Genomic DNA, 21,659 nt, shown 5'->3' with positions numbered 1-21,659 from the left:
GATACACCGACTCCTACCGGACAACCGTAAAGTCCGGGTGGGCAAGCTACACTAGCAGTGCTAAAACTGGCCCTTTTCATTCACTATTCGCTCCGTTCACCCAGCCTTACCTAACCCTGGTTTTATGCCCCGAAAAGGTCGGTCCCCTATTTGTGGCCCCGTTCACACCCAAGGTTGGGCAGGACTCTTCCACCTCCTTCAGATCCTTTATCCCTTATAATTCTTAATCGTGGAAAAAGAAGCCTAGATTGTTAGTGCATCTGGGACCTAGCTCAACCACTCTGTGAAGCACTTTGAAATGTGTTAAGAATTGACCAAACTGTATGCCCTTTGATATTTCCATGTACCACTACTAGGCACCTATCTCAAGATCAAAATCAAAGGTCTGAATATACATCAAAAATTTTGCACAAGTAATAAATGGAAATAAATGAGGTGGCCATCAATTGAGGCACAGGTAAAACAAAATGACATGAATGTAATGGAATTTTGCTGCTCCATAAAAAAGGATAGCTATGAAGCCTAGATTAGCATAATGCAAATAAGCAGAAGTAGATAAGCAACATGCACAACTATGAACATACATACAGTATGGGGGAAAAACCAATTACAAGGACCCAAGTTTGATTTTGAAGAAGGGATATGACCAAAAAACTCCTTTCTTTTTTAGAGGCGGAATACTGTGAGTGTAAAAAACTGATATACTGATCTCAGCTGATGTGGTTAGTTTTGATTATTTTTTCTTTTTTTTCTCTTAAAGGAGGAGAAATACTGGAAAATGAAAATGATATGCTATTTTATAGCTTTCCTATCAGCTTCTAAGAACTCTGCTAGCCTTTTCAGATGTTCTATTTACACAGCAAAATAAAACTATCTTAATGACAGCCTGAAGGGAGAAAACAAGAATCTATATCACATTTAATATTTCCCAGGCACTGTGTTGTTGTACAGGTATGCTTTCATTTGGTCCTAACCTAGAGTGGGTCCTATTATCCCCATTTGATGGATGTGGAAACTAAGGCAGAAGTTGTGACCTGCCCAAGATCACAGAGCTAAAAAGTACCCGAGGCAAGATTCTGAAATCAAGTTTTCCAGATTCCAGGCCTAGTGTTCTAATCATTTCACCACCTGCTGCTGATAGTAGTCTATTACTTCCATTTTATTGATATATGTGCGAAGGAGACAGTTCACCAGTGTCATTTTTTTTCTATATACTGATTTGCTTCAATTTTTTTCTCTTAAAAAAAAAAATCTTTTTTAAAAAGATGGCTTTCTGGGAAAGGAAGAGATCTAGGGGAAAATATAGGCCTTGTAAAAAACAAAAGATGTCATCAATCCAAATTTTTTTTTTTTAAGAGTAATATATATTAACTGCACCTTCTCCTTAAAGCCTTCTCTCTCAAAATCCACCTTCTACTCACTAGTTTTGTCAACACTGCTGCTGTCATCCCTTGAGTTCAAAGCATCTCACCTGGACTATTCTAAATAACATCTCCTGGTCTCCTTGCCTCCAGTCAACCCTTGACAGTTGCAAGGCAGATCAGAGGCAATAGAAATGAGCTATATTTGGAATCCCCACATCTGAGTTTCAAACCCTTTACAGCCTATATGACCTTAGGGCAACTTTATCTTCAGAGCTTCAGAGGTTGCATTATCCATAAACTGAGAAAGTTGAACTAGACAACCTCCAATATCTCTTCTAGTATTATCTTATGGATATTCCTAAGCAAAGTCCCCATCACATTACTTCCTTGCTTAAAAAGCTTCAAGGTCAGTGTCAGTTTAGCACTCATCCTCTTTACTTTAATATTTTTTCCAGTTAGATGTAAAGACAAATCCTCCCCCCTGCAAGACAGCAATTTGATGTAAGATATACATGTAGCATTCTTCTTTCATGCTTATTTCCCTCGTATGTCCCATGCTTCCATCATGTAACCTTGTCCCCAATATTTCCGGTTTCTGTACTTTTGCCGCTGCTGTGCCTCTACCTTTCTCAAGACACTTATATCCTGCTTTGCATCTGTTTAAATGACTATCTCCCCAAGATGTATAAGAGCAATGTCTCCATTTTTCCTGTGTTCCTCAGTTTCTAGAGCAATGTTTTGTGCATCAGATAGACAATAAGCAATCATTTTTATTCTAAATCACCAGGTCATAGTTTGAACATTTGGGGCACTGAGTAGTGGGTATGGTATGGGTATGACTACATTATGTAAGACAACTGGAAATGTAGGCAGACAGGGAAGATGGGAGGGTGGCGCAGATGAGCAGGTGATAACAAATAACAATCACTTTCCAAACTCGGGATTCCTTCTACTCCCCACACTAGAAAAGGGACAACAAAAAGAAACCATTCTCCAACAAGTTTATTTCTCCTGAAACCCAAACCCAATTCAAATTTGGAGGACAGAACTGCAGATGGAGCAATAAAAAAGTTAAGTCATCAACTTGCAAGTCAAAATAGAACTTAAAAGCACTTGTTCTTTGGACATCTACAAGCTCAGACTTCACTTCCCCCCCCCCCCCCAAATCATAGGGCCCTTAATGGAGGCCAAGGAACTTTGTCCTATGAATCCTAAAGATTTGCAAGGCTGCAGTGGGAAATGTTAATACAGGCTTTCTTGGAAACCCTATCCACATGTGCTGCATGCTATCTCTTCTGCTCACTTCCTGCATTCCCCAAAGAGGAAACCCAATCTTGGGAAATTTTGCAGGCTTTGGATGGATTTTGGCATCTTATATTAGTCATAATACTGGGTCAGAAGTGCAGAGGATGGGAGGAATTGAGGGAGTTGTTTATTAGCTTTTGTGCTCTTAAAACAGAAGTGGAAAAGCAGCCAGAATGCTCTCCCTCTACCACTCTTAGCCTTTCTTGCTTTCCCTTGATGCTAGTCCCTCCTCTTTACTAATTATCTTGAATTCATGTTATCTCTATTTCTACAGTTTTCATATTGTTTCATTAATGTGAATAGAAGAGCAGGGATTCCTTGCTTTTCTTTGTCCCCAGTACTTAGCACAATGCCTGCCATAGAGCAGGTATTTACTGTTTATTGTCTGACAACCACTAAAACTGAACTGGAGGAGGCAAAGAGGGTCATGCCTCTGACATATCTTTCTACCTATATATACTACCTCTGATCTCAAACCTGAAAGATCCTTCTTTGTTTATAGTATTCAGCACAATACATCAGTGCTGATCTTGCCAGAGATCCAGACCCCTCATTATTTAAAATTTGCTATTTACAATGGCAGGACTGTATTCCAAACACTTCTACAAAGTCATATTTGTATAAGAGGGATTGTTTGCAAACTGGAACCAAATGCCTGTGGCAGGTGTCCAACTCTTTCTTGAAATGGAATATTTCAACTAATTTAGGGAAAGAAATAAAAACACCTATTGAAAGGTCAAGACCTCAGCCCATTCCCCTAAAAAATGCCAAGTTTTAATATAACCAATTGGTTAATGGCTCAGGTCAAAAAGTTCCAGGATCTCTACAAATGCTCAGTGTTCAGGGCTCTGAGGAAATTGTACACAAGGTTCAGCTCTTTCAAAGGAGCCCAGAACTTCAGAAAAGTCAGGTGGGAAATAGATGTGCCAGTTGTAGCTCCGGAGCTGATCCAAGCCTAAGCCAGAGGCCTCTGGGGGTGGAGGCTATAAGATCACTGTGGGGTAGCAGTGCCCAAAGTCTCCACAGCCCTTCAAAGGAGCTCCTGGTCAGGTTGTTGAAAGTTGTTGTAGCTCAGCTTCCAAGAGCCAGGGCCCATCAGTGACTTCAAGGGGAAGGCCAAGGAAGCTGCATCCCCGTCAATTGTCGAATACAGTCCTAGGAGCTTGGCAAAGAGCAGAAAACAGGACAAGTTGTTGCTATAGCCCTGAGTAAGATAGCCACCCCAATATAGGGTTTGCTGCCACACCAAAAGAAGAAAATTCATCACCATGGCAACACCAGCCTCCAAGCCCACTGAGGGAAGGGGAAATAGGCTCGGGACCCCACTGGCCAGACGGTTATCAATATTGCCTGAGACTTGGAGGAAACTGAACATCTCATCTCTCCACCCTGGCCCTCAAAATGTCTGCTGACACTAGGGAACAAAAAAAAAAAAAAAAAAAAAAAAAAAGAGAGAGAGAGAGAGAGAGAGAGAGAGAGAGAGAGATTATCATCAGTAATGAACTAGGGTCCCTACCCCACACTTCTCTTCTTCATAACTCCATTACCCACCTATAACAATAATTATTATAATAGTGATGATGATGATGATGACGACGATGATGATGACGATGACAATAGCAAGCATTTACATAGAACCTATTATGTGCCAGGCACTGTGAGCTAAGTACTTTACAAATATTATCTCATCTGATCCTCACAATAACGCTGGGTGGTAGGTGTTACTATTATCTTCATTTCAGAGATGAGGAAACTGAGACAAACAGAGGTTAAGTATCTTGCCCAGCATGACACTAGTCAGTAAGAATCAGAGGCCTGATTTGAATTCAGGTCTTCCTAACTTCAGGCCCAGTCCTCTATCTACTTCATCAATGTGGTCTAAATTAGGAAAAATTTGCCATGAAAAAGGAAACCATGGCATCAAGAGATCCAGGAATTTTACTTCCTTGATCAAGACTCCTTGTTGCCATCTTCCGAAGTGTCTGCTAATTTGCTTAGTCCCAACAGAGCTCAGATTGAGAAGGGGAAAGAGAGAAATCAATGAACCTTTCCTATGTTTGTTCTGGCCTCAATGATCTGAGGCTAATCAGACTTCCAGGAGGAAACTGCCAGCATCTTCTCCTTAACTCCACTTGGTTTAAAGAGACAAGTAAAAAGATTCCTCCTCCCTTATTATATGAGGTTCTGAGTCATTCTTGGTGCTACAACCTCTGCCTATTTCAGTAACATGTTTTAGGCTCTAGAAGCAGCACTTTCTCCATCTCTTTACTGACATCCCACACTCAATCACTTCAAAAAGAAAAGTTAAATAGTAACAGCCTATTTGGACTATAGCAAGATCCCGACCTCATGGCAGGAATAACTTCCAAAAAGGCAAAGAAGGGAATTCAATAAAGACAAAATACAATGAAAAGGAGATTTGGATAAGCCAATACATTAAAAATGTTTTCTACTTTCTATTGCAATAAAAATGATTAAGAAGGGAACCAGAAGGAAAATGAAATTATTTAGTTCTCCCCCTGATTTTAAGGAGAGAAATTGAAGCACCAAGAGGTGATAGTTGCCCAAAGTCACAAAGGTAATAAGTATCTAAATCTAATGCCTTTCTATTATGGCATATTCTATGAAAGGCAATTGTAGCACAATAAAAAGAACACTGAATTGGGAACTGGAAGGCCTAGATTCAAATCCTTGTCCAACACTTATTAGCTGTGCAACACCAAGCATATCATAAAATGTTTCGGAACAAAATTTCTTATGTAAAATGAATAAAAACTAAATACAGGATTATGTTGAGGAGAAAAGCAGGGAAGTTGGAAGCCCAATTGCTTTGCTCAAGGAAGTTACTCAAGGAAATATTTTTTTTTTTTAAAGATGAAAGCCATCTGACTAAGCTACCAAAGAAATCCATCACCATTTATAAGTCACTAGACCAACTTACAACCCTTAGGTCTTTGTATAAGTATTAGGAAGAAGAAGAGGAGTCAAAAAGGAACTCTTCTGTCCCCTTGTTTTTTCAGGAGCCAGCTATATCTTGAATGGGAGCAAAGTTACCTTGTTAAAGGGGAAGGCCCAAATGTTTAAGGAGATGGCAGCTTCTCTGTCTTGCCCTGGAAAATAAATCCATTTGTTTCCCTTATATCTTTTAGATCTCTTTTCTAAGTTTCTTTATCTTCCTATGCTATGGTTATTCAGCGTAGATTTCTGAAAATATTAAAAATCCCTCACAGCTCCCAACCTACTAAATATGTTTAACGAACAACACAACCATCACCAATGAAGAAAAAGGCAAAGCAAGAGAGTTTACTGTGACATTAAACCCTGCCCTCTGTAAAAGACCTAGACTTCAGCATAATGAATTTTTAAAGGAGGGAAAAGAGAAACAGTTATCACTTGCTGTATCACTTGAATCCCCAAAGACATCTTAATGAGTAGTGAACATTTGCAGAGCTTTCTGATTATATAAAGGATCTGGAGTCAGAAGATTTGGTTCTAATTCTGGCTTTACTTACTTATTATGTGACCTACCTTCTGAATCTTTTTCCTCTGAGCTCCAACAATGAAATAAGGAGATTGAACTAGATGATCTCCAATATATCTTCTAATTTCAAATACTATGATGCTATGAATTTGAGAGAGCCTGAAGTTGGAGAAAAAAAACCAGTAAACGTGCACCTTACCCCTTTTAATTAGTACAGACCCTGAAGACAAATGCATTGTAGGATATTAAAAGAAATTGCAGATAAGAAGGCAAAGATCTTTGAAGATTAGAAGTAAATGTCCTTTTCAAAAAAATGGGTAAGAGAAATACTAAAACTCAGCATGGATTTACTAGGAATAAGTCATGTGAAACTAATCTTATTTGCTTTTCTGAGAGGGTTACTATCAGACTAGTAAAACAGGAACACTAGAGATATATTTCATTGATTCGGGCAAAGCAATTTGACAACTCTTATTCCCCAAGACTACATGCCAAGAGTCAAGTTGAGTCATAATTTAATAAACTCTATCCAAAGTGTTAATAAATCAATCACAACTGGAGGTTATTTTCTTCTCTAACAGTATATTTTGTCTTTGTCCTGTGCAATATTTTTATCAATGATATGGATTAAAGTGGCAAACTCTTCTAAATTACAAATAGTAAAATTAGAATGCACTAAACAAATCAATGACTGCATAAAACAGCAAGAAATATTAGAACAAAGTCAAAGGATTGGAAAAAAGGGGGAAATAATGAGTTACCTGATATCAAAGAAAAAACGAATTAATCTGAAAATCAGGGCAAGAAGATAAATTTAGAATCACCGAACTCTCTGAAAACAGTGATTTTATTTAAACACATTTCAAAAAAATCATAAATGAAAACTGTCCAGATTTATTAGAATCAGAAGGGAAGTAAATATAGAAAAATTCACTTATCACCTTTTGAAGGAAAAAACAAAAGGGAAAGTTCCAGGAGGATCATAGCCAAAATCCAGAACTCCCATGTCAAATAAAAACCACAGCAGTCATCCAGCAAAAAGCAATTCAAATACCAAAATAACCAGTCAAGATTACAAAAACCCCAGCAATTTCTACTAAAAATTAGAAATTCTAGAATAGTTATTTAAAAAGGTCAATGACACAGATGCACAAACAAGAATAATTTACCCATGGCCGAATATAATCCTATTGGAGGGAGAGGAGGAAATAAATATTTAATAAATTATGACTTTCAAGCCTTTCTGATGAAAAAAATACTTAGTAAAATATGAACACAAGAGTTAGAAAGAAATCAAGAAAGTCAAATTTAGTTGCGCAATTAGAAAGAGCTATATAATGATAAGACAGTGCTAACATTCTAATGGAGAAAAAGAAATGTGTTCCTTCACAATCTCAATGTCTTCAAAGGGCAGTGAGGGAATTAAAAAAGAAAAAGAGGATTTGAGGATGTTGATTCTGTTCTTAGGGTTTTAAAGAAAGAAATAAGAATGTGAGGAGGAAAAAGGACTAGAACTTACTATTTCTCAGAAAGTTTTAAGAATAAACAAACATGGAGGAAAGAGTGAGGGGAGGTGGCATTGGATGAACCTTATTCTTATCTGAAATCAACACGTGAACACAGGCATATACACAGTGTGGTCCAGAAATATGTCCAACTCAACAGGGAGAAAAATTGATAAAAAGAATACTGGGGATGAGGAAGATGATGATGATACCAGAAAGGAAATACCTGAAAGGAAAACAAACTTCATGCCAAAAGTAGAGTTGCTACTAATTTGTAACCATCAATTAACTTGTATTAAAAGGGCTATGATTATGCTGTAAGCAATGATTTAAAAAAAAAAAAAAAAAAAAAAAAAGTGACCAGAGAATTCTGGGAAGAAGAAACTCATATAAAATAGAAACACAAAAAACAATTTTCAAAGATGTAGCAATTCTGATCAAGTAACATCCACCCCAGTCTATAGAAGACCTACAATAAAGTGAGCAAGAGGCTCAAAATGCAAAAAATGACAGTTTTTGGACAACTGCATGGATTTAATTTGTTGGACTATGCTTATTTATAATTTATAATCTTTTTTCCCTCTTTATGTTTTAAATTGGGGGAATGAAATGGGGTAGTAACAATGCACAAAACCGGACCACTGGATCATGTTTTGAAACATATAGAAGCAAAGGAAGTTCAAAAGGAAGCACAAGACAATTTAGAAAGTTAGCAAATATAATTTATTACAAGGTTAAATAAAAGCATGCAGATTTGTTGATGGCATAATGATTTACTTAGAAAATCCTACAGAATGAGCAAAGAAATTTATTGAGAAAAAGCAAGTGGGGCAAAATAGAAACTGATTTTCACACATAACTTTTTTTTTTTTTTTTTTTTTTTTTTTCTGAAACAATTGGGGTTAAGTGACTTGCCAAAGATCACACAGCTAAGAAGTATTAAGTGTCTGGGACCACATTTGAACTTGGGTTATCCTGACTTCAGGGCTGGTGCTCTATCCATTGTACCTAGCTGCTCCACACATAACTTTTTTAAAAATGCTATTATACATATAAAAATGCTTCCTTTTTTAGTATATAACTTTGGATTTTAAAAGTTTTTTCAAGATTTAGGAGTTTCAGTTGTTAAGTTTCATGTCTTAATAATAAAATTAGTAAATAAATCTGGGTCCTAATCCTTTCCAGGGACGTGACCTCTGTCTTTCAATGAATTTTCCCAGGGCTTTCAAGTAAAAATGCCAAAGATGTAATTTTCATATCCCCATTTTAGTGATATACTTGATTGTGATGTCATTTTATCTCAATGGGCATCTCAATTTTTCTTCTCAGTAAAACAACGCAGCTAGACTATATAATTTCTATGATCTAACTCTTCTCTATAAACTTTTATGGTTTAACTTTTAAGGGGCAATGAGATAGTCAAGTCAGAAGAAAAACTGAGGTAACTAGAGATGTTTATCCTCTAGATGGCTTAGGAAAAAGCGTATGTTTGTAGCATTTTGTGACAACAAAGAACAAGAAATAAAGATAGTCCCCTATCAGTTGGGACATGCCTTAAAAATACTGTTATATGAAAGTAATTGGATTGTGTTGAGTCATAAGATATGTATGAAGAATTCAGATTAATCTGAAAGGAAATGTATGAATGGATATTGAGTAGAATTAGCACAACCAGGAAGACAATCAGAAGAGTATAAAGAATGTAACTTTGAAAGAGTTCAAGACTGATCAACACAGTGACCAATGATCATTTATGACTAAAGAGGCCCAAAGATGAAATATTATTTCCCATGTTTGGCAAAGATGGGTTAGAGGTACAGAGCAAAATATTCATAATCTCAACTTATTTGTAACATAGTTATAGTTCATAAGAGGACATAATCAGGGCACTTTTCTTAATTACTATCTAAAATGTAATACATACTTTTAAAAAATCAAACTTCATAAGTTCATAATTCATACTTTTTTGTCATTTGTATAAAGGAACATTTGTATTTGTATATGAGGGGAAAGGAACCAGATCTGACTACATGGCAACTCTATATGAAGAAACTTTGTTAATCAATGTAGGACGGTCCCCCTTCTGCAACTTTATGCTTTTAGAGAGTTGCTTAGAGCACTAAGGTCACACAAGACAAGGTCACATAATTATTTTAGAGGTGTCAGAAGCAGAATCCATGACTCCAAATTCCTCTACTATAATTCCTCCCAATTAGCCAGTGTATCAGAAAAATCTGAGTGCTAGAGTACTCCAACTCTCTGCATAAATGATCTTGGATCAGTCCTTCTATCTCTCTCTTTTATCTCTTTAACATTTTCCCTCAATGAGAGAGAACTGATCTGTATAATGCTTAAAGATACTTTGCAACTAAAAAGCTATCCACAACTCCATCTCTCTCCTATTTCTGATAAGAAACTACTTTTGAGCTCTGTCAGGAAATCTAGGATCCACTAGTGATGCTCCTATTAACCACTTAGCTCATGTTGAATAAATGAAAATTGTAGCATCTTTTTCCTTTGAGCTGCTGCCAGGCCACACCTCTGTCCATCTTGAACATTTGCCCCCAAATCTTTTATAAGAGAACTAAGATTTATTCCTCTCAAAAGTTCATCTTTTTTGATCTAGATTCTACCATGCTGAGCCTATTTAGGTCCCTCTGAGCCCTGCTGTCATCCCACTACTCTTGAGTGACATATAGAAGAGCCCTCTTTACCTGTATTATTCACATTGTTATCCAAGTCAGTGATTAAAAATTGAACAAAATAGGGATGTTCCTATGCCCAAAGGGCTCTAAAACTGCATATCAGCATTATCACTATTGAGGTTTTTATCCCAGACATCATCTAAGAGGGGAAAAGACCCACATGTGCAAAAGTGTTTGTAATATATCTCCTTGTAGTGGCAAGGAACTGGAACCTGAGTGGATGCCCATCAACTGGAGAATGGCTGAATAAGTTATGGCATATGAGTGTAAAGGAATATTATTATTCTTATAAGAATGAACAGGCTCATTTCAGAAAAGCCAGCAAAGGTCTACACAACCTGATGCTGAAGTGAGCAAAACCAGAAGAATATTGTACACAGAAGCAGCAAGATTGTGTAATAGAGTTAGCTGCTCTAATGTGATGGTCCAAGACAATTACAAAAGACTTGGGATGGAAAAATGCCATCCACACCAGAGAGACCAAATGTGGATAGAAGCATACTAAATTTTTTTGTCATTTGCTTTTTCTTTCTCATTTTTATCTTTTGTTCTGATTTTTTTTCACATCATGCGTATTACAGAAATATATTTAAAATGATTTTATATATATATAACCTATATCAGATTGCCTGCTGTATTGAGGAAAAGAAAAAGGAGGGAGAAAAAAAATTGGAACTAAACATCTTAGAAAACTAAATGTTGAAAACATCTTTACGTATATAATTGAAAACAATACTATTCAAAATAATAATAAACAAAAAAGAACAAATATGTTCCTTCAGATGGACATCTAATCATTAACCATTCTTCAGATTTGGCAACAATGTACCTTGTCCACAAAGAGATCCCCTCCCCCAAGGCAACTGGGGTTAAGTGACTTGCCCAGGGTCACATAGCTAGGAAGTGTTAAGTGTCCAAGGCCAAATTTGAACTCAGGTCCTCCTGACTTCAGGACTGGTGCTCTATGCACTGTGCCACCTAACTGCCCCTCACAAAGAGATTGTTAAAGGTATGTACAAAGTCTTACTAGAATTCATGTATTTACTACTACTAGGAAATCAATGCAATTCAGCATGGCCTGGAGCAAATTATTTCTCTGGTGTATTTCTTCATCTGCAATATTTTGTTAATTTATCACTATGACCTCTAAGGTAACAATCACACTGTCTCAAGAGTCCCATAAATTTTGTTTCACCAATTCTTCCTTATTGATTAGGGATCAAACACACCTAAGCAGCAACCCTCTCCTCCCAATCCTAATTTTTCTATCTTCTGAGAGATGGTCTCAGAGATCATTCTGCAGTACCATCTATTATGAGGCAGTCAAATACTCATGTTTTTTTCAACAAACCAACTTCAGCAATGGGCTTGGATTTATCCTTGGCCATTCCTGGATGTGTCAGATTACCCGCAAGGAAAAGAAGTTGGGGTATAGGTGGAGGAATACAGAGTGGGTTAGAAAAATGCAAGGTCAAATAGACAGAAAGACAACTTTCCCTTACATTTTAGTTTAAGCTCAAAAAACAAATAAAAAGCCTCTCTACTTAAATTCACCTAATTTGTAAGAAGTGGGGAAGGTAAATTTCAGATAAGATACTGTATAACATTCTTGCTATTTCCCAGCCTGAGATCAGATGTTTATTTCCACTTCATCCTTCTAAATCCTCACTATGGACATTCCCCAAGGTGTCATTATGGCTTTTTCACTCTTCCTACCATACTGATGACTAAGTTTATTTTATAATCTGAACTCTAATCCCATTGCTTCAAACTGCTAACTAATGTTAAATGCTAACAAGTCTCACCATGACTTCAAATTTTGTATGTACAAAACGAATATTCCCACCCAAATTTTCCCTTAAGATTTTGTCTATAGTGAAGTATGCTCTCAAGTCACTGAGTTTCATAAAACTTCCATATAGATGACTTCTGCTTTTCCTCTCCCTCTAAATCTAGAAAAACAATCAAGTCTCATCTATCATTCCTTTTTTAATTTCTATCATATCTGTCAATACCTAGTAAATGACTTAATTTTCATTATTAATTTATTACTCTAAGTATCTTGTCTCAAATTTTCAGTTTCTTCTTTCTCTTGCATACTGTGTATTCATCCCCAAAAATATTGCATATTGAAACAAGAAAATACATGGAACAATGTAATGAAAAACATACCCCTTACACACAAAAAATCAGAATGCTGATTAAATGAAAAGACCAATCTCAGTTACACAGAACCAATGATGAAAATATGCTTCCCCTTCTCTCCCCCAAATCCCAGGTTGAGAATGGGGACTATAACTGGAGAATGTTTAACAAAAACTGCCAAAATGTATTCAATGTTTTCCACAGCAATTTCTTTGTTGCAAGAGAGGGGTTGTGTGGTAGAAAGTGTGGGGAAGAATAGCAGGAAACAAAAAACAGCAATATAACATTTTAAAGAGTTGCTCCTTTTACTCTCCTACACTAAAAACTTCCCATCACTGCATAATCTGTAGGGTCAAGTCCAAATGTCTCTATTTGACAATCTTGAATTCAGACATATGTTATCTTCAACTAAGATCCAAAATGAATCTCCTCTCTCCTCCCAATCTAGACTTCAGATTCCTCATTCAGGATTTGAATATTCATGATTTTTATGTGGATATGCCTTTCTCCAAAGCAAATTTCTCTCTGAGGTAGCAGTATTCAACGTGGTTGTGGCCAAAAAATTCATCACTCTGTGGCCAGCCAACTCTGAGCTTCTCACTTCAACTGTTTAGTTGAAATACAGAGTCTGCTAACAATACCCAAAGTTAAAGCCCCTGGAGACCAATAGGCCTGCCAGAGGTTCAGGTCCAAGATACAGCCACACATATCAGGGGGTAGGGGCACTGTCATGCCATAAAAAGGCACTAGAGGAGGATTTTTGTGAAGCATTCATCAAAACACCAGATTTTTTTCAATCAATACCTATTCAGCAAGTAACATTTATATAAAATACTCTCATCTACTCTAACCAAAGATTCCAAGCCCAGCACATGTCCTATCTGAATTTGGTAATCAATTCCCCCCCTCCCTGTTCCTCATAGTACTATGTATTCCATTGCTTTAACTCATAATATATTGTATTAAAATCTGTCTATATGTCTTGTCTCCCTAATATACGCTAAAATGGTTTTTTTGTTTGTTTGAGGAAGAAAAAAATCCACTTCCCTGGTTTCTTCCAAAAAGTACTACAATGAAAGAACACATAATACTCCATAATACTTCCTGAGTGAAAAAATGTTCTTGGTGAGAAAAGACTAAGAAACATTCGGAAAAAGTATCAAATTCCTTCCTTTCTTACTTTTTAAAGGATGCATCAGAGTTGAAGAATGGTATCAGTCTCAAATTATTTGCCTGAGGGAATCTGGCCCTATTTTCCAGATCTGTTTCACCCTTTCTGGCTACAACTCTACTATTCCAAACAGAAAAGTTGTAAATTATTACTTACCTCAGCCTAGAGCTTTCAGGAAGCCTAATCCTTGTCTTTCAAAAAAATAAGCACTGAGGATCTATATTTCTTAGGAAAATTTAACAGTTTACCTTAGTCACCCACTCTAATATCAAATATTAAGAAATACCTAACAGAGTTATTTCCTGAGTTCAACCTTAAATCTTTCTTGTTGAACAATTCTTTACACATTCTCAATGAAAATGAAGAAAAATGAATTGGTCCTTAATCTTCTAAAAGGTTTAGGAAAAAAGCTTCCTACAATATCTCTAATTTTACTTCTCTGAACTAAATTTTCCTCTTTTCTCATTGATTCTCTTTTACTGAATTTTCTGGCCTTCACATCAACCTTTTCATATTTCTATTGGAATTCAAAATGGAGGCTCCAAACTCTTAAATACCTAACACCAATTACCCTTGGAAGACTATTTCTTGATTCTTATGAGACAAAGAAATTCAAGCCTTTGTTAAACAACTTAACAAGCTATACTTGTGTGTATATACACAATAAACTTGTTCTCAAATCACTTTCTCCTTATAACCAGACATTATGCATGAAAATATCCAGAAAGATTCTAGGGAAATTCTTGGGAATTCTAGGGAAAGAAAGGAAGGGGGCCTCTCTACCTTGTTAAATCCCCTTCACTCCAATCCCCTCCCTAACCCCATGGCACACGCAAACCCACTGAGACATAGCTGATGGTTAAAAAATTTGGGTTTTATTGTTTTTGCTAAACAATACTAAAAAAAAATTATTTTTTGAAGGCAGGGCTTGAATTATTTAGTTTTGATCCATTTATTAAAAAAAAAAAAAAAAAAGGGGGGGGGAAGAGGGAAAGAGATCATGGCCAATTTTTTTTTTTTTTAAACAAACTAGTTTTACTCCCAGACTCTAGCCAGTTTCATGAAGGCTATGCACAACCTACTCTGTGCCTAATGGAAAAATGACAGCACACATCCCAATATCATTGCCCTGAGGCACATGAGAAAGGGAGTGATAGTTAATTCTCAGCAGATTAACCATAGCCAGCCAAAGTGATGGGCTAAATTCCAGAAACACCTAGGTTTTTAGACTATTTGCTGAGCCCAAACTATCATCAGATAGTAAAGAGAGAGAAAAAGGGAGTCTGGAAATTACTCAAGATTCCTGGACTAAAAAATTTGCCAAGTCAGTAAGAGAGAAACCAGAAGGGTAGGGATAATTTAAGGTGGAATGAGATAGGGACAAGAGGCTATTATCCCAGGTCACTTGGAAGAGTTTGCCATTCAAGCAGGAGATGAAATATGCCATGCAAGATGATCCTTGCAGAGGACAAGAGAAATCAACAGTTGTATCTCCAGTCTACCAGGGAATGTTGAGATTTATTTCTAGTACCATGAAGTAGGATAACGGGAGAGAAATCTAGAGTTTCAGGACACATGAGAAATTCCAGCCCAAGTAAACAGCTAGAATACACACACTTAAAAAAGGTAAGATACCATGAATCTTCCTCCCCTCAAACCCTGCATTCATCCACAAATACCCAACACTTCAAAAGCTGGCAAGAGATTCTGGGACTAGGCCAAGTTGGTTACTTTGCTAAGGGGCTTTTTTTTTGGGGGGGAGAGGGGGTTTTGGAGAGGGGTGGGGAGTAGAAGTGGATTGGGCCATGATCTAATATAGAGACCTGCAAGAAGCAGAAAATATTTAGAGAACATTTTAATATATATTTTCATATATATATTTAAAGATAAGAAAAATAAAACTAATTCAAGCCATGCCCTGTGCAAAAAAAAAAAATTAAAGTGAGGCACCTATTTGCTGTTCTGGCCTCAACACAAATATCACAGTCAGCTTGTTATTTTTATTTCAGAACGGAAGATGTCAAAGTTTCTCCCATTTGCTCAGAAGGCAAGTATAACCACTTATAAAAACAGAATGGCAGGGAACAGAGTAGGAGAAAAAAGTCAAGGGTGAAAGGACAAAGAGGGAAGGGTACAAAGTATTTTCAAAAATAAAATTAACAAGATGACTGCTCCAGGAGAGAAAAAAGGGAAAAAAAAAAAAAAAAGAAAAAGAAAAAAGAAAAAAAAAAAAAAAAAACATGGTAGACAAAACAAGTCTGTTAGTCAAGTAATGATTCAACTTTTAAATTATTCTCTCGTTCTTTTGTTGTTTTTTGTTCAAGTCTAAGGTTTGGAATTGTTAGCCCTTCATTAAAAAGAGCTAACGGGAAATAAAGGAATTCCCTCCCCTCCCCCGGCCTGCCTCCGATGAAGACGCCAATGTCGCCTCCCTCCTCTGCTGGATGTTGAAAGAGTCCCCCAAGTGTGCGGGGTGTGGGGACTCAGGATGACAGAGCGGCCTCCTTCTGTGTCTGCTGTGCTTGTGAACGCTGCATTACCTTTTGGCTTTCCACATCTCTAAAATGTTTCTCAACCTGCAAGAAACCAGCAATAAGGAAGAGGATGGAAAGAGGAAATACCTCTCACAGATTCAGCTTAAATACTATTGCTGCCCATATTGGACTTGTCAGCTACTGCTTTAATCAGATGTATTCATTCTTGCCTCCCTTTAACCCAAAGATGAGCTGGAAAGAGGGAAAACATTCAGTGCAATTTCAATATGTAATTTCAGGGAAAAGAACTTCTATAAGCTTTTGAAATTTGGGGAGGTCATCCCCCAAAGGGGAAACAGCATGCTCTCATTGCCACTATTACTACTATAGATACTCAAGAGTGAGCAGTATCTTGTACTATTACGATTTTTTATATCTAGTATTTTATTTGACCTCCTTCTAAGGAGGGACTTACAAATAGCATGGCCTCAATAAGAAAAGTTGGGTACTTATCTTAGATCAAGACATCAACATAAACATCATACCACCAATCCAGGTCTTCCTCAATATTCTGTACTCACCCCCACACCAAAGTAACAGTATCAATTCAGGAAGCAAAGAATATTACTTAGAACAATGCTGACTTCATTTCAATTTAACAGACATTTATTATGCAGGTAACTCTGTGCAAGGCTCTGTGTTAGGCACTGACAGATACAAGCTTTCCTGTGGATTCTAAATAGCACAGATGATGACAGACAAACTAAAATATAGACTAAATGAGGTAATGTATAAGTATAGAGGAGAAGTACAAAGTGCTATGAGATAACTAAGGAGGAAACTATCATTTCCCCTGGAACACGGGCGAGGAGTAGTATTTGGAAGGAGGTAGAGAGGACATATTCAGGAGAACAGTAGCACAGTTGGAATCAAGCAAAGTATATTCTTAAAAATACTCATAAGAGGTAAAAGGCTAGAAAGTTTTGAATAGCAAGATAAAGTTTAGATTTCATTCAACTGGCAATAGAAAGCCACTGAAATTTTTAAGAAAGTGATCAACTATAATAGGAAAATTACTCAAAATATAATTCAGTTTGGATTGGAAAGTAGGGGAAAGGGAAGACCAGTAAGAAAACTAATATATTACTCTAATGTCTATGAGCTAGCAATTAATACTGACCATTCCAAATAAAGAGGACACAGCCAGCTTACTTGCCTTAGTCCAAAAAGGCTAATAGCCTTACTTAGTCAACAAGGATTTATTAAGCATTTATTATCTGTCAGGCATTATACTAGGCACTGGGATCCAAAGAAAGATAAAAGAGGGTTCCTAATCCCAAGAAACTTATATTCCCAATAAAGGAGAGAATATGAAGATAATTACATTCATATAACATATGTACAGCATAAATAGAATGGTCCAGGAAAGGTCTCTTGCAGAGGACAGGATTTCAGCCAAGGAAACTAGGAGGAAGAGATGATAGTTCTAGTTAAAAAGCAAAAGTCAAGAAATGGAGTGTTGAGTATGAGCAAAAATAGTCTACTGTACAATCAATTCTGCTATAACTCAACACATGGTCCCAAAAAGCATTGTATTATGAAAACTTGAGACAATAAAAAAACTACAGGGCTTACAGGGAAAATGGTTTTAGGGCAAAATGGGATAAAACTCAAAAAACTTTGTCAGTGATCCATAGTAAAATGATAGAAACCTAATAAAAATGGCAGAAACATAAGAATACTATAACAGTGACAGCACTAATGGTCTCCAGTTGTTCTTAGTCTCCAGCTGCTGCATTCCTACAAGATTAGCAAGACAAAAATCAAATTGGGGGTGGGGAATGACCCAAGGCCATGGAAAATGATTGGAGCATGAGAAGATTAGGGACCAGTCCTTCTCTACCCACAGTTCCTAGTGCACCAAAAGATATACAATAAATATAATGCTATATCTTGAAACACTTGATGCTTGTCGGAGGAAGTGGGGAGGAAGGGTTGCAGCCTGTGAGTAATTATGAAGTGCAGTTTTCTTCATTCTTGCTCTTTCTCATATACAAATTCAAATTTTGAGTTATACTCAAAATGCTCCCTAATACATCAGTCCCATTGGAACAAATTTACGTTTTTAAAATAAGTGTTATAGCAGAAGTAACTATAACTGAATCATAGAATCAGTAGAGAGGAGTAAAGTATAAAAAAAGGCTGGAAAGATAGGAAGTGGTCAGGTTATAAAGGGTTTTAAAAGTCAAAATAATGGATTTTATATTTGATCCTGGAAATAATAGGAAGACACTGGGGCTTATTACACAAAGTACTGGTATGGTTACACTTGCTTTTTAGGAAAATTATTTTGAAAGCCAAATGAAGTATGGACTAGAGTCAAGAGATGTGAAGCAGGAAGATCAAACAAAAGGCACTTTTGTACTAGACCAGACACGAGCTAATAGAGAACCAGACAAGAGTGGTAATTGCATGAGTGGAAAGAAAGAATAATATACAAGAGATGTTGTATAGGTAGAAACAACACTTGGCAACAGATTACATGTGTGTGGATTGAGTGTACAAAAAACATTCAAGGGGACACTGAAATTGTAAGCCGGGGTGACTTTGACTGTTTAGTTCCTCACTCTTCTTCCCCGACTTCCCCAGCTGGCCATAATCTCCTATCTCGGAATTGTGAGTTCCTACAGCATTTCATTCACATTTCTAGTTATTCTATCATGTCCTATATTATAATTATTTATGTACATATCTGATCTCCTTTATTAAACAATAAGCTTAAATTTTTAAGGACAGTAAGATAGGGATATTCCTTCTGCATCTCCACAAACAGCTAGCACAGAGCATTGCACACAGCAGCCACAAACACTGACTGAATAAATAAATGAATGGATGAATATAGGTTTAATGGCAAATGGTTTGATTCCAGTTCTACAACAATGGATTACTGTAGAGCTAGTTGAGGAGACAAAGAATCCTCTTTGACACAAAGGTTCTTACTGAACTCCTTTATGAGCTGTTACAGTGGATATTTATAAAGAATCTGTGACATGAAAGTAAAAGGCATAACAAAAAGTTGATCTTAAGTAGCAAGACGTGCAAAGAAACATGCAAAAGCAGCAATTGCTATTTTACTACATGATTCTGTCATGAAATAAGAAAATGAATGCTGAGGAATCCTCCTCCACCCGGGGTCACATTCTTTGTACTTACTATTTTTCGTACGTGGCTCAGTGCACTCCCTTCTTTGCCTTTACAGTTTTCCACTTGATAGGGAGGTGCAATAACAACTTCTTCCATTACTACAATGTTTTTTTCTTGCCATTTACAGTCCTTAATGCTGGAAGAAGAGAAAAGGTGAAATCCCATTTCATTGTCAAGTATACCATTCTCTACTTCCAAGAACAACACCCTAAAGGAATGGGCCCAAGAGATACCAGAGTACCAGCTACAAAAACATAAAGAAAAGGATGGCTATTGAACACTTGCTCATCACTATACATTAAGTTTTTTTTGTTTGTTTGTTTGGTTTTTTTAAAGGGAATATGCACTTAAAATGAAGGAAGGTAACACCAAACAAATAAAAGCGAGGCTCAGGGAAGCCACTCTACAGTCTGAGGGACATGAAGAGTGTTAGAAAATTGTATTCCCCAGAGAGACTCACTTGCCTGATGGTTATAGACTCAGAACTCCAAACCAAGCTCAGATTCAAACAAAAGCTAGACTTGAGCTGCTGGATCCAATTTAGCAGTCCAGGGAGTCCTGGAGGGAGACAATTCCTCTCATAGCAAAAGAGCTACACCTCATATTTTGATAAACTCTAATTTGGTCATCTGACCTGTCACCTTGCCTTTCTTATGTATCAAATGGCTTAACAATGGACCAGAGTTCCGTGAGAATCCTAACAAAGGCTCCTTCACATACCTGTAAATGCTCAGATTCTTAAAGCTTGGCCTCATGACAACAGTGATGCCAGCTGCCATCTGTGAGTTCAAGCCCTGGCATTTAAAAGGGGCAGGTGAAGATAGCATAAAAGGAGAAGGTATAGTATTTTCATCTTTTAAACAGGGACCTAGTGGAATGTCAAATGACTTCTGCTGTGGCAAAAGGTCTTGTGAAGCAGTAAAAAGGGTATTCCCCTCGATGAAACAATGACAGCAAAATCTGTACTACTTCACTACTTATAAAGAGAAAGTAATGAGGAGTTACTATGCTTTAAGAAAAAAATAAAAAAGCAACAGCTTCTTTTATCCTTTTAGGGAAAGGCACCATGGAGATAGATAAGAAAAAACTCAGATCTCCAGATTCTGACCTGTGGGTCACAAGTCCCTGTCTTTTAAGTTCAGATAACCTAAAAGAAGGCAAACAGATTGGCATGGCCAAGCATTTGACAGAGATCACTTCTGAGAAATAGCAAAGAAATAGAGAAGACTCTAGCCTCCACCCACTCCCCTCCAGCAATCACTTACGTCTTATGAATGGTCTGGAAAAGCTGTTGTCCCTCCAGAGAGACACCAGCACTAATTGCATAGGCCTGGCTCAGCTTCTCCTCTTTCTCTGTTCGAGCTTTGCTGGCAAGCTGAGAAACAGAAAGAAGAAAAAAAATTAGGAAGACATTTGGCTCAGTTCTCCCCACTAAAGGCAATTAACATGCTGAAAAAAAGTTAAAACAAAGCTAAAAAAGACTGGCTTAGGTGGTCTTTTTCTCCCAACAAAGAAAACCAAGCAGGCAACCTTGCAGAGAAGAAAAACAAAAATATCCTCATGCTTAAGCCAGAAATGTTAGTTGCTTTTCTAGTTTTGATTCTTAACATTGTAGTGTAATAATACAAAAACCTTCAGATGTAAAAACTGGAACCTATGAAGTCCCCTTTTGGCCAACTCCATAACTTAGTGTTTGCATGAAGAAGTCGGAGCCCACGAAATTGTTATTCCCCACTCACACTAGAAACTATAAAACAAACAAAAATTCCTCAACAATAAAATAGCTTGAACTGCACTATTTCTATACCCTGTCTCCTTTCTTCTGATGCAACAGAAACTAGAAAAGAAACAACACACAGTACAGATTATGACCTCTTGGGACAGTTCTTATCTGTATGTGAATTTTCCCTATTTTCAATCCAAGGATAACTTTCCCTAAATACCAAAAATATTTTTGGTCCCACTTTCATACTATCAGCCAGTGTAGTGCCAAGTCCCAAAAGTACAAAAATTCACTTTAATAAGTCAAAATACATCTGGAAAGTCTACCAAGAAAAAGCATGTTTTAAAAAACAATTTTGGTTTATTTCTACATTACTCCCTTCACTATTCCTCTTCATATTTATAAAGGATTTAAGCACTTGGCACTTATTACATACTTAATAAATGCTTTTTCCTTCCCATTAACATGGCCAAGCAATAGTTAACTGTATGATAATAATAAACCTATAAGGCTTATACAAAGATTGGTCCTTTTCATCTCCAGAATGTCAACTTCTTAAAAGACAGGGGGGATGCTATAGCT

General features: G+C 36.9%; 1 protein-coding gene across 2 annotated transcripts in view; it reads right to left on the bottom strand.

The window, feature by feature from the left end:
- Positions 1-3,421: 3,421 nt before the first annotated feature.
- Positions 3,422-21,659, bottom strand: part of LSM12 (LSM12 homolog) — a 41,064-nt gene continuing 22,826 nt past the window's right edge. The window contains exons 3-6 of one of the 2 annotated variants that reach the window (XR_012481171.1): positions 20,620-20,729; positions 19,364-19,490; positions 16,081-16,252; positions 3,422-4,083 (exon numbers count right to left, since the gene is read on the bottom strand). Coding sequence is in view for 1 of the 2 variants with exons in the window: in XM_074261159.1 (XP_074117260.1) it covers positions 16,160-16,252; positions 19,364-19,490; positions 20,620-20,729 (330 nt within the window). In the remaining variant the exon portion in view is untranslated. Of the gene's footprint in view, positions 4,084-14,529; positions 16,253-19,363; positions 19,491-20,619; positions 20,730-21,659 lie in introns of those variants that run through there. The other variant, XM_074261159.1, reaches the window with a different exon arrangement.

This window comes from Sminthopsis crassicaudata, chromosome 4 (assembly GCF_048593235.1).
Source record: "Sminthopsis crassicaudata isolate SCR6 chromosome 4, ASM4859323v1, whole genome shotgun sequence".
Lineage (NCBI taxonomy): Eukaryota > Metazoa > Chordata > Mammalia > Dasyuromorphia > Dasyuridae > Sminthopsis > Sminthopsis crassicaudata.
This window is presented reverse-complemented; position numbering and strand designations above follow the sequence as displayed.